General features: G+C 43.9%; 1 protein-coding gene across 1 annotated transcript in view; it reads right to left on the bottom strand.

Annotated features, from left to right (window-relative positions):
- The window catches only part of LOC147700980 (phospholipase A2 inhibitor and Ly6/PLAUR domain-containing protein-like), a 176,040-nt gene extending 160,461 nt beyond the window's left edge, over nt 1-15,579 (bottom strand). The window contains exon 1 of the mRNA XM_086928558.1: nt 15,461-15,579. Within this exon, the coding sequence (XP_086784684.1) occupies nt 15,461-15,512 (52 nt within the window). The 5' untranslated portion in view covers nt 15,513-15,579. The remainder of the gene's footprint in view (nt 1-15,460) is intronic.
- Between the last annotated feature and the right edge of the window lie 849 nt (nt 15,580-16,428).

The following is a 16,428-nucleotide window of genomic DNA, read 5'->3' as shown; positions in this document are numbered from 1 at the left end:
CCCAGCAGCGAGCGGCCTCTGAAGTGCTGTGAAGCACTTTGCTGCTGTGTGCGTGTATTCATATATATTTTTTATACAGCAAACTCGACCCGAATATATGCAATCGCTTTACATTAGCACCGATAACGATATACAGGAACACATTACCATGAATATATCGTTCTGTTAATGACTACTCACAAGTGTGTACATGCAGGTGGGTACGTGCACACATGTACACACCCCTACTGTGTTCCTTTCACAGACAATAAGGAGTGTTCGGTCGCAGGGCTCGCACCCCTCCCCCCACCCCCCAGCAGTAAGCTGCCTCTGAAGTGCTATGAAGTACTTTGCTGGTGTGTGTGTGGTCTTGAATATAGTTTATATAGCGCGAACACCACCCGAATATATGCAAGCGCTTTACACTAGCACTGGTTACGATATACAAGAACACATTGACATGGACATGTTGTTATGCTATTGACTACTCACAAGTGTGTAGATTCAGGTGGGTATGCATACACATGCACCCGCCCCTACTGTGTTCCTTTCACAGTAAATAAGGAGTGGATGGTTGCAGAACTAGCACCCCTCCCCCCACCCCACCCCCAGCAGAGAGCGGCCTCTGAAGTGCAGTGAAGCACTTTGCTGCTGTGTGTGTCTATTTATATATATTTTATATAGCGCAAACACGACCCGAATATATGCGAGCGCTTTACATTAGCACCAATTACAATACACAAGAACACATTGCCATGGACATATCGTTATGTTAACGCCTACTCACAAGTGTGTACATGCAGACAATAGGGAGTGTGTGGTTGCAGGGCTCGCACCCCACTCCCCCGAGCAGTGAGCAGCCTCTGAATTGCTGTGAAGTACTTTGCTGGTGTGTGTGTTTTTATTTATATATTGATGATATAGCACGAACTCAACCCGAATAAATGCAAGTGCTTTACATTAGCACTGGTTACGATATATAGAAACACATTGGCATGGACATATCTTTATGTTACCGACTACTCACAAGTGCGTACACGCAGGCGGGTATGCACACCCATGCACACGCCCCTACTGTGTTCCTTTCACAGACAATGAGGAGTGTGTGGTTGCAGGGCTCGCACCCCACCCCCACTCCTCTAGCAGTGAGCTGCCTCTGAATTGCTGTGAAGTACTTTGCCGCTGTGTGTGTGTACTTATATATACTTTATATAGCGCAAACTTAAACCAAATATATGCGTGGGCTTTACATTATCACTGATTACGATATACAAGAACACATTGGCATGGACATATCGTTATGTTACAGACTACTCAAAAGTTTGTAGATTCAGGTGGGTATGCATACACATGCACACGCCCCTACTGTGTTCCTTTCACAGACAATGAGGAGTGTGTGGTTGCAGGACTTGCACTCCACCCCCCCTCCCCTAGCAGTAAGCTGCCTCTGAATTGCTGTGAAGGACTTTGCTGCTGTGTGTGTGTATTTATATATATTTTATATAGCGCAAACTCGAACCGAATACATACGAGCGCTTTACATTAGCAGTGATTACGATATAAAAGAACACATTGGCATGGACATATTGTTATGTTACAGACTACTCACAAGTTTGTAGATTCAGGTGGGTATGCATACACATGCACACGCCCCTACTGTGTTTCTTTCACAGACAATGAAGAGTGTGTGGTTGCAGGGCTCCACCCCAGCCCCACTCCCCTAGCAGTGAGCTGCCTCTGAATTTCTGTGAAGTACCCTTCCGCTGTGTGTGTGTATTTATATATACTTTATATAGTGCAAACTCGCACCAAATATATGCAAGCACTTTACATTAGCACCGATTACGATATACAAGAACACATTGACATGGACATTTAGTTTGGTTATTGACTACTCACAAGCGTGTAGATTCAAGTGGGTATGCATACAAATGCACCTGCCCCTACTGTGTTCCTTTCACAGTAAATAGGGAGTGGGTGGTTGCAGGGCTAGCACCCCTCCCCCACCCCACCCCCAGCAGCGAGTGGCCTCTGAAGTGCTGTGAAGCACTTTGCTGCTGTGTGTCTATTTATATATATTTTATATAGCGCAAACTCAACCCAAATATATGCGAGGGCTTTACATTAGCACCGATTACAATACACAAGAACACATTGCCATGGACATATCGTTATGTTAAAGACTACTCACAAGTGTGTACATGCAGACAATAAGGAGTGTGTGGTTGCAGGGCTCGCACCGCTCCCCCCACTCTCCCCTGCAGTGAGCGGCCTCTGAAGTGCTGTGAATCACTTTGCTGTTGTGTGTGTTTTTATTTATATATATATGATACAGCGCAAACTCAACCCGAACATATACAAGTGCTTTACATTAGTACTGATTACGATATACAAGAACACATTGTCATGGACATATCGTTATGTTAACGACTACTCACAAGTGTGTACACCAGGCGGGTACGCGTACACATGCACACGCCCCTAATGTGTTCCTTTCACAGACAATATGGAGTGTGTGGTTTCAGGGTTCGCACCCCACCCCCCAATTAGTGAACGGTCTCTGAAGTGCTGTGAAGCACTTTGCTGCTGTTTGTATGTATTTATATATATTTTATATAGCGTGAACCCGACCCGAATATATGCTAGCGCTTTACTTTAGCACCAAATAAGATATACAAGAACACATTGGCATGGACATATTGTTATGTTAATGACTACTCATAAGTGTGTACATGCAGGTGGGTACACACACACATGCACACACCCCTATTGTGTTCCTTTCACCGACAATAAGGAGTGTGTGGTTGCAGGGCTCACACCCCTCCCTCACTCACTAGCAGTGAGCTGCCTCTGAAGTGCTGTGAAGCACTTTGCTGCTGTGTGTGTATTTATATATATTTTCTATAGTGCAAACTCGACCCGAATATTTGCTAGCCCTTTGCATTAGCACTGATTAAGATATACAAGAACACATTGACATGGACATATTGTTATGTTAGCGACTACTCACAAGTGTGTACATGCAGGCAGGTACGCACACCCTTGCATACGCCCCTATTGTGTTCCTTTCACAGACAATGAGGAGTGTGTGGTTGCAGGGCTCACACCCCACCCCCACCCAAGTATATATGATCACTTTACATTAGGACCGATTACAATGTGCAAGAACACATTAGCATTGAAATATAGTTATGTTGCAAACTACTCACAAGTGTGTAGATTCAGGTGGGTATGCATACACTTGCAAACGCCCCTACGATGTTCTTTTCACAGACAATGAGGAGTGTGTGTTTGCAGGGCTCGCACCCCACTCCCACTCCCCTAGCAGTGAGCTGCCTCTGAATTGCTGTGAAGTAATTTGCTGCTGTTTGTGTATATTTATATATACTTTATATAGCGCAAACTCGAACCGAATATATGCAAGCGCTTTACATTAGCACCGATTACGATACCAACAACACATTGCCATGGACATATCGTTATGTTAACACCTTAAGTGCTCATGACGAGCTGAGCTCGTTTTGAGGCACGGTGCTCAGGTGCTCCTGACGAGCTGAGCTCGTCATGAGCCGTGGAACGCTCACACGCGAGGATAATTCCCCTGCTGTGTGAACGTTCCACGGAAACGGGTGTGGTCATGACGAGCTCAGCTCGTCATGAGCACAAGAGCACTGTGCCTCATGACGAGCTGAGCTCATCATAAGCACTGGGGCGCTGTGTGCGCCTCCCGCCCCCCAGCACAGCGGGGGAGTTACCCCCGCTGCGAAGGGGTTACAGACTATTCACAAGTGTGTACACGCAGACAATAAGGAGTGTGTGGTTGCAGGGCTCCCACCCCTCCCCCCACTACCCCTAGCAGAGACCGGCCTCTGAAGTGCTGTGAAGCACTTTGCTGCTGTGTGTGTATTTATATATATTTTAGATAGCGCAAACCCGACCCAAATTTTTGCGAGCGCTTTACAATAGCGCTGATTACGATATATGAGAACATATTGGAATGGACATATGGTTATGTTAACGACTACTCACAAGTGTGTACATGCAGGCGGGTACGCAATCACATGCACACGCCCCTATTGTGTTCCTTTCACAGACAATAAGGAGTGTGTGGTTGCAGGGCTCGTGCTCCTCCCTCCATCCCCCAGCAGTGAGCGGACTCAGAAGTGATGTGAAGCACTTTGCTGCTGTGTGTCTATTTATATATATTTTATATAGCGCAACCTCGACCCGAATATATGGTAGCGCTTTACATTAGTACTGATTACGATATACAAGAACACATTAGCATGGACATATTGTTATGTTAACGACTACTCACAAGTGTGTACACACAGGCGGGTACGCACACACATGCACACGCCCCTACTGTGTTCATTTCACAAACAATAAGGAGTGTGTGGTTGCAGGACTCGCACCCCTCCTCCCAACCCCCCAGCAGTGAGCGGCCTCTGAAGTGCTGTGTAGCACTTTAATGCTGTGTGTGTGTATTTATATATATTTTATATAACGCGTCCTCTTCCCGAATCTATGCAAGCCTTTTACACTTGCATTGATTATGATATACCAGAACACATTGGTATGGACATATCGTTATGTTAATGACTACTCACAAGTGTGTACACCAGGCAGGTATGCGCACACATTCACACGCCCCTACTGTGTTCCTTTCACAGACAATATGGAGTGTGCGTAGAGTATGTGGTTGCAGGCTTTGCACCCCACCCCCCTAGTAGTGAGCGGCCTCTGAAGTGCTGTGTAGCACTTTGCTGCTGTGTGTGTGTATTTATAAATATTTTATATAGCGTGAACTCGACCTGAATATATGCGTACACTTTACATTAGCACCGATTAAGAACACATTGGCATGGACATATCGTTATGTTAACGACTACTCACAAGTGTGTACCCGCAGGCAGGTACGCAAACAAATGCACACGCCCCTACTGTGTTCCTTTCACAGACAATAAGACGTGTGTGGTTGCAGGGCTTGTACCCCTCCCACCACTTCCCCCAGCAGTGAGCAACCTCTGAAGTGCTGTAAAGCACTTTGCTGTTGTGTGTGTTTTTATTTATATATATATGATATAGCGCAAACTCAACCCGAACATATGCGAGCGCTTTACATTAGCACCAATAACGATATACAAGAACACATTGGCTTGGACATATTGTTATATTTCATGACTTCTCACAAGTGTGTACACCAGGCAGGTACGCGCACACATGCAAATGCCCAAACTGTGTACCTTTCACAGACAATATGGAGTGTGTGGTGGCAGAGCACACACCCCACCCCCCCCAGTAGTGAGCGGCCTCTTAAGTGCTCTGAAGCACTTTGCTGCTGTGTGTGTGTGTATTTATATATATTTTATATAGCATGAACTCGACCCGAATATATACAATCGCTTTACATTTGCACCAATTAAGATATACAAGAATACATCGGCGTGGACATATTGTTATTTTAACGACTACTCATAAGTATGTACAGACAGGCAGGTGCGCACTCACATGGACACACCCCTATTATGTTCCTTTCACAGTAAGGAGTGTGTGGTTGCAGGGTTCACACCACTCTCCCCACCTCCCCGCAGTGAGCGGCCTATGTTTTGCCGTGAAGAACTTTGCTGCTGTGTGTTTGTATTTATATATATTTCATATAGCGCAAACTCAACCCCAATATATTCGAGCGCTTTACATTAGCACCGATAACGATATACAAGAAGACATTGGCGACACATATCGATATGTTAACGACTACTCACAAGTGTGTACACGCAGGCGGGTACGCACACACATGCACATGACCCTACTGTGTTCCTTTCATAGACAATAAGGAGTGTGTGGTTGTAGGCCTCGCACCCATCCCCCTAACCCCCGCCCCAGCAGTAAGCGGCCTCTGAATTTCTGTGAAGCACTTTGCTGCTGTGTCTGTGTGTACTATATATTTCATGTAGCGCAAACTCAACCCGAATATATGGAAGCGCTTTACATTTGCACCGATTACGATATACAAGAACACAATGGCATGGACATATCGTTATGTTAACGATTACTCACAAGTGTTTACACGCAGGTGGGAGCGCACACACATGCACAAACCCCTACTGTGTTCATTTGACTGACAAAAAGGAGTGTGTGGTTGAAGGGCTTATATCCCTCCCCCCCACCCTCTCCAGCAGTGAGCGTCCTCTGAAGTGCTGTGAAGCACTTTGCTGCTGTGTTTGTGTAATTATATATATTTTATATAGCGCAAACTCGACCCAAATATATGCGAGTGCTTTACATTAGCACCGATTACGATATACAAGAACACATTGGCATTGACATATAGTTATGTTAACGACTACTCAAAAGTGTGTACACGCAGGCGGGTATGCACACTGATGCACATGCCCCTACTGTGTTCCTTTCACAGACAATAAGGAGTGTTTGTTTGCAGGGCTCGCACCCCTCCCCCCACTCTGCCAGCAGCGAGCTGCCTCTGAAGTGCTGTGAAAGACTTTGCTGCTGTGTGTGTATTCATATATATTTTATATAGCGCGAACTGGACCCTAATATATGCAAGCGCTTTACATTAGCACTGATTTCGATATACAAGAACACTTTTTCATGGACATATCGTTATGTTAACGACTACTCACAAGTGTGTACACGCAGGCGGGTATGCACACACATGCACACACCCCTACTGTGTTCCTTTCACAGACAATAAGGAGTGTCAGGATAGAAGCAGACCGGAGTGCCTCACAAGTTTTTTGTGAAGATTCGTTAACCGGCGCCAAAGTTATTGGAAATAGAATGATGCAGATTTCCTATGGAAAATAGGTCCTAACTATAACTACCTACTGGCGACAGCAAGCAGGTAATATATATATGTTCACTGAAAACAAACATAGGTTTCAGGGGTGTTACACTTAGTTGGACATTTCCCTCATTCAAAACCATAAAATTCCCCTGTTATAGTTAGTTTAGCTAACTATAACTCGTGTGTCCACAAGGCACTGATGATGACGTCACATATTTCATCACTCATGACATGGTCAGTAACATCACTCATAACATCACTGATGGCATCTCAAATGACATCACTGATGACATCACTGATGACTAACCCATTGCAAAGCAATACGCTACGCTCACGTAGTTTGTGAAGTTTGCGCCATGTCATGAGTGATGTAATATGTTACGTCATCAGCAGTGCGTTGCGTGCGCCCGAGTTATAGTTAGCTGAACTACCTATAACGGGGGAATTTCAATGGTTTTGTTCGAGTGAAATGTCCAGCTAACTATAACACCCCTGAAACCTATGTTTTTTTCTGTGAATTTCCAAGATTTTTTAAATGCTAATTCCTAACTATAACGTGCCTGAAACCTATGGCTTTTTCAGTGAATTTCAATGGTTTTTTATGCTAATTTCTAACTTTAACGTGACTGAAACCTATGGTTTTTTAAGTGAATTTCAAAGGTTTTTTAAATGCTAGTTTCTAACTATGCCTACATAGGTAGGAAAATTGAAGAAAGAAGAAAAAACACACAGAAAGAAAAAAAGAAATGCAGAAAGAAGCAACAGAAGTCCTCAAAGATGAAGAAAAGTGCAGGAAGAAGGAAGACGCGCAGAAAGAACAAACAGAGGAGCAGAAAGAGGACTTGTTGCAAAATCATCCTGGACCCTCAACTTGTTCAGATGGGTACTGGTGGTAACTGACTCTGACTAAGCAGTCCTAGAGCCAGTGTTATGCTAAAAGGCACTTAGAATAGAGTTAAAACATCTACATACACTCGGGAACACTATGCGTTGGGGTACTCCTGTTATTACCATGACCTCCTCTGTAAACCCCTAATATATAATAGGGCAGGGGGATTAAAACTACTTCTTAAAACAGGCCACATGGTGCGTTTGCACACTGGTGACGGGAGGGGGGGCTGAGCTGACGTGTGCAAACACGCCCTGCATCGGTTTTAATGTTGTAGATAAAGTCCCCTCAAATCCTGAGTGTCCCTTGGGTACAACTAGCCCACTAGGTATCTCCAGTTAGCGCCACAGACCTGCGATGCAGAGAGGTGTAAAAATGGGCACGACCTTGACCACCTCTCTGCAGTGGCCCTCAGGATTGAAGGGGAATTATTTCCCCAACTTAAAACGCGCTATAGTGCGTGTTTGCACATGTTACCTTAAGCCCCGTCCCCTCCCTTCCCCACTGTGTATACACGCCCTGTGGTCGTTTTAAGTTGGGAGATTAAGTCTCCTTGAATCCTGAGGGTGCCTAGGGGCAAAATAGCCCACTAGGTACCTCCAGAAAGAGCCATTGCCGGGAGGTGTAAAAAGGGGCAAGGCCTGCAGAGAGGTGTAAAAAGGGGTACGGCCTGTACCACCTCTTTGCAACACAGCGCAGTGGTGCTTACTGGAAGCACCTGGGGAAATAGTTGGCCCCCAGGGTCCCTCAGGATTGAAGGGGAATTATTTCCCCAACTTAAAACGCGCCACAGGGCGTGTTTGCACACATTACCTCAGGCTCCGTCCCCTCTCCTCACCACTGTCTAAACGCACCCTGTGACCGTTCTAAGTTGAGAGATTAAGTCACCTTGAATCCTAAGGGTCCCTAGGCTCAAACTAGCCCACTAAGTACCTCCAGTAAGCGCCACAGGGCTGAGTTGCAGAGAGGTGTAAAAAGGGGCATGGCCTCTGAACAGCTCTCTACAACGCAGCTCCCTGGCGCATACTGGAGATACATGTTGGGCTAGTTGGCCCTCAGGGACCCTCACTATTTAAAGAAAATTAATTCCCCAACTTACAACTCACCACGGTGCGCGTTTGCATAATGGTGAAGGAAGGGATGTGGCCTGAGGTGACATGTCTGCAAACAGGCCCTGTGGCACTGATGAAGCAAGGTTTCATACGTATAGAAGCTTGCTTGGACTCAATCCTCTTGAAATAACTTGTAACTAATTAATCAACATGTTATGTGCATTAATATTTGCATTTACACGACATTTCTAGTAAGCTGGGGAAGCTTGCATATGTGCTTTTACTACCCAAGTGCCTTAAAATGGTCATCGAAAACGCGAGAATTTTACTGCGCATGCGCCCGCCACATCTACGCGGTGTGACGTCCTTTGCTTTTGGTGGGAAACTTCTTGCTTCTGCGCACTAGTGCCAAGATGGCCGCTTAATATTTACTCATACTAAAGCACATGCTGCAGGGACAAGACTGATTTGCATATAACTGGCTTTAAACTGGAATTATTAATTAATTGGATTTATAGCACGCGTAGCTGCCCAAAGGTATCCCAGCACTAGGAGACCGATACCAAATGGAAGTTAGAGGAGGATTAATGATTCTGATCAAACAGCCAGGTTTTAATTTATTTACAGAAGGAAACTTTCTTTTCCAGAAATCTAGATTCATGTGGATGAGAGTTCCACAGCTTGGGTGTCAGATGGGCGAAGGATCTACCTCCCCATCTGACTCTCCTAATTCTGGTGGTTTTTAATAGATGTTCAGAGCAGAATCTGAGGCTTCTGTTTGGGATATATGGGGTCAATAGATATTTTATTCTACTAGGGCCCTTGTTGTGTAAGGCTCTGTGTGTCAGGCAGAGTGCCATGAACTTAATTCTGGCCTTAATCATGAGCCAGTGAAGACCTTTTAAATACTATCTGACTGGTTGGTGTATTGGGACCTTACAGAGCAGCCTTGTTGCCGCATTCTGGACCACTTGGAGTCTTTTGATTACATATTTTGGAGGCCCTAGGAAGAATGAATTTCTGTAGTCCAAATGTGATATAGTCAGGGTATGGACTACTGCCTTTCTAAGATGTACAGAGATACACTCCAAATCTTTGTGGAGCATTCTGGGTAATCCAAAACATATACGCCCAATTTTTTGGCTCGGATCTCCATTGTTAGATCCCTATCAAGCCAGAAGCCAAGATTCTTGATAGCTACATTCGGAGTTGGTGGGCTACCCAGGCAGTTAGGATAGCTGATCAGAGGCCTGGGACCTGCATTATTTCTGAGGACCATCAGCTCCGTTTTGTCCCTATTCAGCTTTAGACAGCTGTTGGTCAGACATTCCACAGCCCTTTCCATGCAGGGTGCTAAGCTGTCAGAGTCACCATTGGATATGAGATCTAGGGAGACAACCAGCTGGGTGTCATCTGCATATGAAGACATGGAAACATCACAATCTTGGGCTATCTGTGCTAGTGGTTCCATGTAAAACAGCTTCGGACTAAGAGTTGATCCCTGAGGCACCTCGCAAATCAATGGCATCATCTTAGAAAAAAGGTTGGCTTCCTCCAGGAGGGATGACAGTCATTCCAAGACTTTATCTTGGATGCCAAGGTCCAACAGTCTATTTCGCAAAGTGTGGTGGTCCACAGTATCAAAATCTGCACTGAGGTCGAGAAGTAGTATAGCGGCTGACTATGAAAGACATGGGGAGCACAAATATTATGGATTTAGGCTCAGATCTCTGCACTGGGGTGAGTGTTTGGCATTGTTCAACATTCTGTCCATCACTTGTTCTTCTTGCATTTAAAATGAACACACACATGCATGTGCAGGAAATTTGCTGGACCTCTAAACTTCAGTGCCCTATTATACACAAGGGACTTATAGGTAGTTTGAACCCCTTAGCCCTATTTTATACTAGGGACTTATCAAGACCAATTGTGAGGATTTACTTTTAAAGACATTCATTTAAAGAACAGCAGGAACAAAGCAGCACACACATGCAAGTGCAGGAAATCCGATGGGCCCCTACACCTACATGACCCATTATATACTAGGAACGTATAGGTAGATTGCCCCAGCCCTATTAAATAGTAGGGACTTATAGAGTCTATCATTGCCAATTGTAAGTACACCCTATTGTATGTACCTTGTTCAAGATAGCAGTGGCCATAGGCTTCATTAGTAGAGGCCAAGGCACAGTCAGAGTCAGCTACCACAAGTGCCTTTTAGCAATAAAAGGGGGTGAACTGGGCAAAAGAATGACTATTTGTGGGTGTGTGAGTGGCTGAAAGGGTGTATGAGTGGGAAAGTAAGTGCCTGTATTTCTGTATGACTTGGTGTGTACTTAGCTGTATTGATGAGTAACTGGGTTCATGAGTGTCTGTATGAGTGAGTTAGTAGATGTGTGAGTATCTGTATGAGTGAGTGGATGAGTGAGTGGGTCTATGGATGAGTGATTGGTTGTGTAAGTACTGGTATGGGTGAGTACTGGTATGGGTCTGTGAATGGGTATATGAGAAGTTATGTGGCAGTGGGAGTGGATGTATCAGAGGTTCTAAGGGGTGTGAGTGGGAGTCTGAGTAGATGTCATCAGTGATGTCTTCTGAGATGCCATCAGTGGTGTCCCTGACCATTTCATGAGTGATTTAATATGTGAAGTAATAAGCAGTGCACTGAATTTCCATGGTTTTGTTTGAGTGCAATCTGAGCGTAACTATAACATCCCTTTAACCTTTGTTTTTTTCAGGTAAATGTTTAGTGTTTTTTATTATATGTCCTATCTACTCCATCCCTATAATCTTTGTTTTTTTCAATGAATTTTTAAGGTTTTTCAAAAATTCTGTTTTCTACCTATAATTTCCCTGTAATCTTTGTTCTTTTAAGTGAAGTTCTAAGGTTTTTCAGTTGTATTTCCTTACTATAACCTGTAACCCTTTACAGTGAGTGTGTGAAGGAGTGTCTCAGTGGGTATGAGAGTGTGTACATGAATGTCTCAATGTCTGTGAGTGTCTGTGAGGGCCTGAATGTGACTGCATAAGTGTCTCACTAGGTGAGTGAGTGGGTGTGTAAGTATCTGAGATAGTCCATAAGTATCTGAGTGGGTGCATGAGTATATAAATGAGTGCCTGAGTGAGTCTTTGAGTGGGTGTGAGAGTATCTGAGAGGGTCCATGAGTATATGAGTGGGTGCATGAGTATATAAATGAGTGCCTGAGGGAGTATGTGAGTGGGTGTGAGAGTATCTGAGTAGATTTGATAGTGCCTCCATGTATGAGCCAGTATGTGAGTGAGTGCATGAGTGTCTATGTTGGTGCTTAAGTGTCTTACTGGGCAGGTGAGTGGGAGTTTGGTTGTCTGAGTGGGTATGTGAGTAGGTACATGGCTCTCTCAGTGGGTCTGTGAGTGATGCATGAATGTTTAAGTGGGTGTGTTTATGTCTCAGTGGGTCTGTGAATGGGTGCATAAGTCTGAGTGTGCCTGTGAGTGGGTGTTTGAGTGGGTTTGTGAGTGGGTATTTGAATGTCCTATTGACTCTGTGAGAGGGTGTGTGTGTCTCAGTGGGTCTGTCTGTGAGTGCATATGTCTATGAGTAGTTCTGTGAATGGGTGTGTTATTCTCTGAGTGGGTCTGTGAGTGGGTGTGTGATTGACTGTTGGGGCAAGAATAAAAAACAAGCACTGTCTCCTTGACTTGTTTAGGAAAAAGACCCCAGGTGGGCCACATCTCAAGGGCATCTCCATTTATTTTAAAATTGTTGAAGGAGGGGGTGCCTGGGGTCCTCATTCATGGTCATTTTGATCCCCGGTGACTACCACTTCCCTGGAGCTTATGTTTATGTGAATTTGGGGTGGCAAGCAGACCCCCCAGGCCAAGGAGACCATGACCTCCCGGTGGCTTTTGTTTTTAAAATTGGGACTGGGCCATGTGGGACACCAGATGCCAGGGGCCACCTTCTACCTGTGGCAAAATACATTTATTATAGTGGAATGAATAAACATATTTTCAGCAGAGGAGGGAGGCCACACAGCCCCCCTCGCAGTCTGCTGTCAGCCGCTGTCAGCCCGAATCCCCATCTCCCGGGGCACAGCCTTCATTGATTACAGAAGGGAGTCTGCATGGTCCCCCTCCCTGGGCTGATGTTGTCCTCAGAGACCCATCCCCTAGGGCTTAGCCATGTCTCCTAGGTGCCCCAAGGTATAATGGGACTGTGGGGGGAACCTCAAGGCCCTTGCATTCCCACCTGACTCTTTTCCTCCGGCAGGAACCAGCATTACTGTACAAGCATAAAGCTGCATTAATTAGTTGCTATCTACTTGTGGGAGCAATTGTGTTCCATCAGTTACCCTGCATACATATTTGCTATTTTAGAGCTTCCACTTGCATAAAGTGGAGTTATGTTTGCTTTTCCTTGGTGGGAGTGGTCAGGTACCATCAAGCAAAAGCAAACATCTACCTTCTGAGGGTGGGTAACTTGAGAGGTAGCAGGAGCTGGTCCTTGGGGGTGGCAGTCCACAGAACCATCCATGGCTCCGTGAGCAAGAGCCATCTGGCCCCCTTCCATTGTAGTATTTAGACTAGGGATGTGTTTTCCCCAGGGCCTGTGGGCCATGATGGACCTCCTTCATTAATTAATTTAAACCCCAAGGAGGTGGTGGTCCCCGGGTCTGCAACGTGCTACAGGGGGCCGAGCGGGCCCTGCATATTCTTTAACTTAAATTTCCCTGTGGAGTTGTCGGTCCCCAGGGTGCGGGCAGGCACAGCGGGTCTACCTACACATGTATTTTCATGTTCCCAAGAGAGGTAGCTGTCCCTGTCACGGGAAAGGCAAATCTCTCATTTCAATGGCGCTAATGTTAATAGCATTATCAAATGGAAAGTCCATGTACATTGCTTAGTATTGCTTAGATGTTTGAAAGTTATGGAGACCTGACTCACCTGCAGTTATGAAAGCCAAAAGGACACAGGAGCTGATGAGAAAGGTACTCATGGCAATGAGAAATATGTATCAGAAATGCAGACCTCAGGACCTGAACTGTGTCTGCCTTTCTGACAAGGTGTGCAGGACCATCCATGGCTCCATGAGCAAGAGCCACCTGGCCCCCTTCCATTGTACTATTAAAACTAGGCATGTGTTTTTCCCCAGGGCCTGTGGGCCATGATGGACCTCCTTCATTAATTAATTTAAACCCCAAGGAGGTGGTGGTCCCCGGGTCTGCAACGTGCTACAGGGGGCCGAGCGGGCCCCGCATTTTCTTTTACTTGTATTTTTACATTCCCAAGAGAGGTAGCTGTCCCTGTCATAGGGGACAGGGGGAATACAGTTCTCCCTAAAATGTATTTGAATAGCTCTTCCCCTTTTCACCCCTTATCTATTTTTATAGTATGCCCCTGCAACACCCTAGGGGCATTAATAAAAGCGAGCATGGGAGCATTGCTTGTTTCTTTTTCTTTCATTTTACCATGTAGTTGCGACTCCATTTTGGATTTGCTGAAAATATTTAAATATAAGGACTAGGTGTCAGGGTAGTGCTATTTTGCCCCTTTCTCTTTCTTTTTATCATTTTGTGTGAGACTCTGCAGACGTTGAGTCCCAAGATGGCTGCCAACACTATCTGGTTGAAGTATTGGCAGCCTGTCAGATCTCAGCACAGGTTAATGGTTCAGAGAACCTTCACATCCCTATATATATAAATTAGAATTTCCTTTAATATGGCCAAGAATAGATTTTCACCAGTCAACAAAACATCACTTTCTGGACCAACCGTCCACTTGCTGCCAAATTAGGGTATTTCCATTCAGCCTGTAGTTGTGTCTAAAATCCATAAGCAAAATTGCATGGGGAAAACACATTTTTGGGAACCACCTTTTTCTCGTCCCCCATGTAATGAATTACCCTGACACTTTTAAGAGAGCAGCTGAAGTGAGCGTCATATTTCTTTTAAAAAGTTTGCAAGGATTCGGCAAACGGCAGCAAAGTTATTGGAAAAAACGAAAATGGTCTTCCTATGGAAACTAGGTCCTTTCTATAACTACGTACTGATGATTATGTACATGAATATGTATGTATGTATGATATATGTTATATATGTAGCTCCTGGATTTATGGTAATTATTTTTTTGGACATTTCCATTTGTATTTATCCATATTAATTTTATAGTTAAATATATCTGTATTTATCTATATTTATTTCGAGTTATGTGGAAAAATGAAGCTGAAATTAGTATATTTCCATATTTATTCAACCGGTAAATGTGCACTTTGCTAGAATGCCTACTAGGTTTCAATGCTGTACACACCTTCAGAAGAAAAATCAATGTACTTATAAAAAAATATGCAAATTTCAGTACCAACTATGGGCATATCTACTTCTGTTAAAGCCTCTTTACTAAACATCCTTTCTTTTTTAGCCCCCTTACCTATAAATCCACACAGCCATTGGCCTGGCAGTCATGACAGACAGTATTTAGAAATACTCAAAAAGAAACCCAATTTCTGTTTTTATCCACATTTAAAAATAAGTACAGACAAGAAAATAAATGTTTTCTTTCTGTATTTATCTGTAAAAATCTGTAAAAACAGAAAACACGGGGCCTTCATTATATAAACATTGAACAAAAAGCATGGAAAAGGCAAATCTCTCTATTCAATGGCGCTAATGTTAGCAACATTATAAAATGGAAAGTCCATGTAGATTGCTTAGTATTGCTTAGATATTTGAAAGTTATGGAGACCTGACTCACCTGCAGTTATGAAAGCCAAAAAGACACAGGAGCTGATGAGAAAGGTACTCATGGCAATGAAGAAGAGGGATCTGATATGCAGACCTCGGGACCTGAACTGTGTCTGCCTTCCTGACAAGGTGAGCAGATAATACGTAGCATGAGGTTGAATTTAAATAAATACAGCTTGGGAATTGTTTTCTCGAGGGCATCATGCCCATCTGTTATGCATCCTATTTGTCAAGGAAGTTCTTTTAATAGTGTGCCTTGTGCCAATGAATCAACAGTAAATGTTTGAGCTCTGTACACAGCCTTACTGAAAAACATTTATTCTGTAAAGAAGGTAGTGTGGTCTTAAATTGTGCATGGTTGTCCAGATATAAACAAAAAATCACTTTTGAGTGGGTCACATCTGCCTCAGCAGAATACTATTGCTTTCACTGATTTTTTATCTTCTTTAGTTGCACCCTCTTGTTCTCTTTTACTCTTTCTTTAACTCTTATTTTCTTTTCTTTTCTTGCTCTATTGATCTTCTCTTCTCTCACTGTTCCTCATCCTCTGCATATTGTATACAATATTTTAATGAACAGGGCTTCTCTGCATCCTGTGTTTTCATAATTTACATATCTGCAGATTTTTCACTCATCATCATTTTCAATTTTTCTTTACTTTTCATGCACATTTTTCACTCAATGTCTTATTTTTATTCCAGCTGCATATATATATATATATATATATATATATATATATATATATATATATATATATATATTACCTACTGGCGGTCGCCAGTAGGTATACATAGTTAGGATTTTTTCTCTATGGAACTTTTGAAAATTCTATGTCTAATAACTTTGGCGATTGTGGATGGAATCGGCTGAAATTCTCAGGAAAATGGCACATTTTGTTTTTGAGCAGCCCTTGAAAATTTGGGGGGGTTTCGTTAAGGGGGGGCCGAGAAAAAAGGGGGGTCCCAAAACGCATTTTTC

Source organism: Lissotriton vulgaris, chromosome 7, assembly GCF_964263255.1.
Source record: "Lissotriton vulgaris chromosome 7, aLisVul1.2, whole genome shotgun sequence".
NCBI lineage: Eukaryota > Metazoa > Chordata > Amphibia > Caudata > Salamandridae > Lissotriton > Lissotriton vulgaris.
The sequence above is the reverse complement of the archived record's forward strand: the minus strand, read 5'-3'. Positions and strand labels throughout refer to the sequence as shown.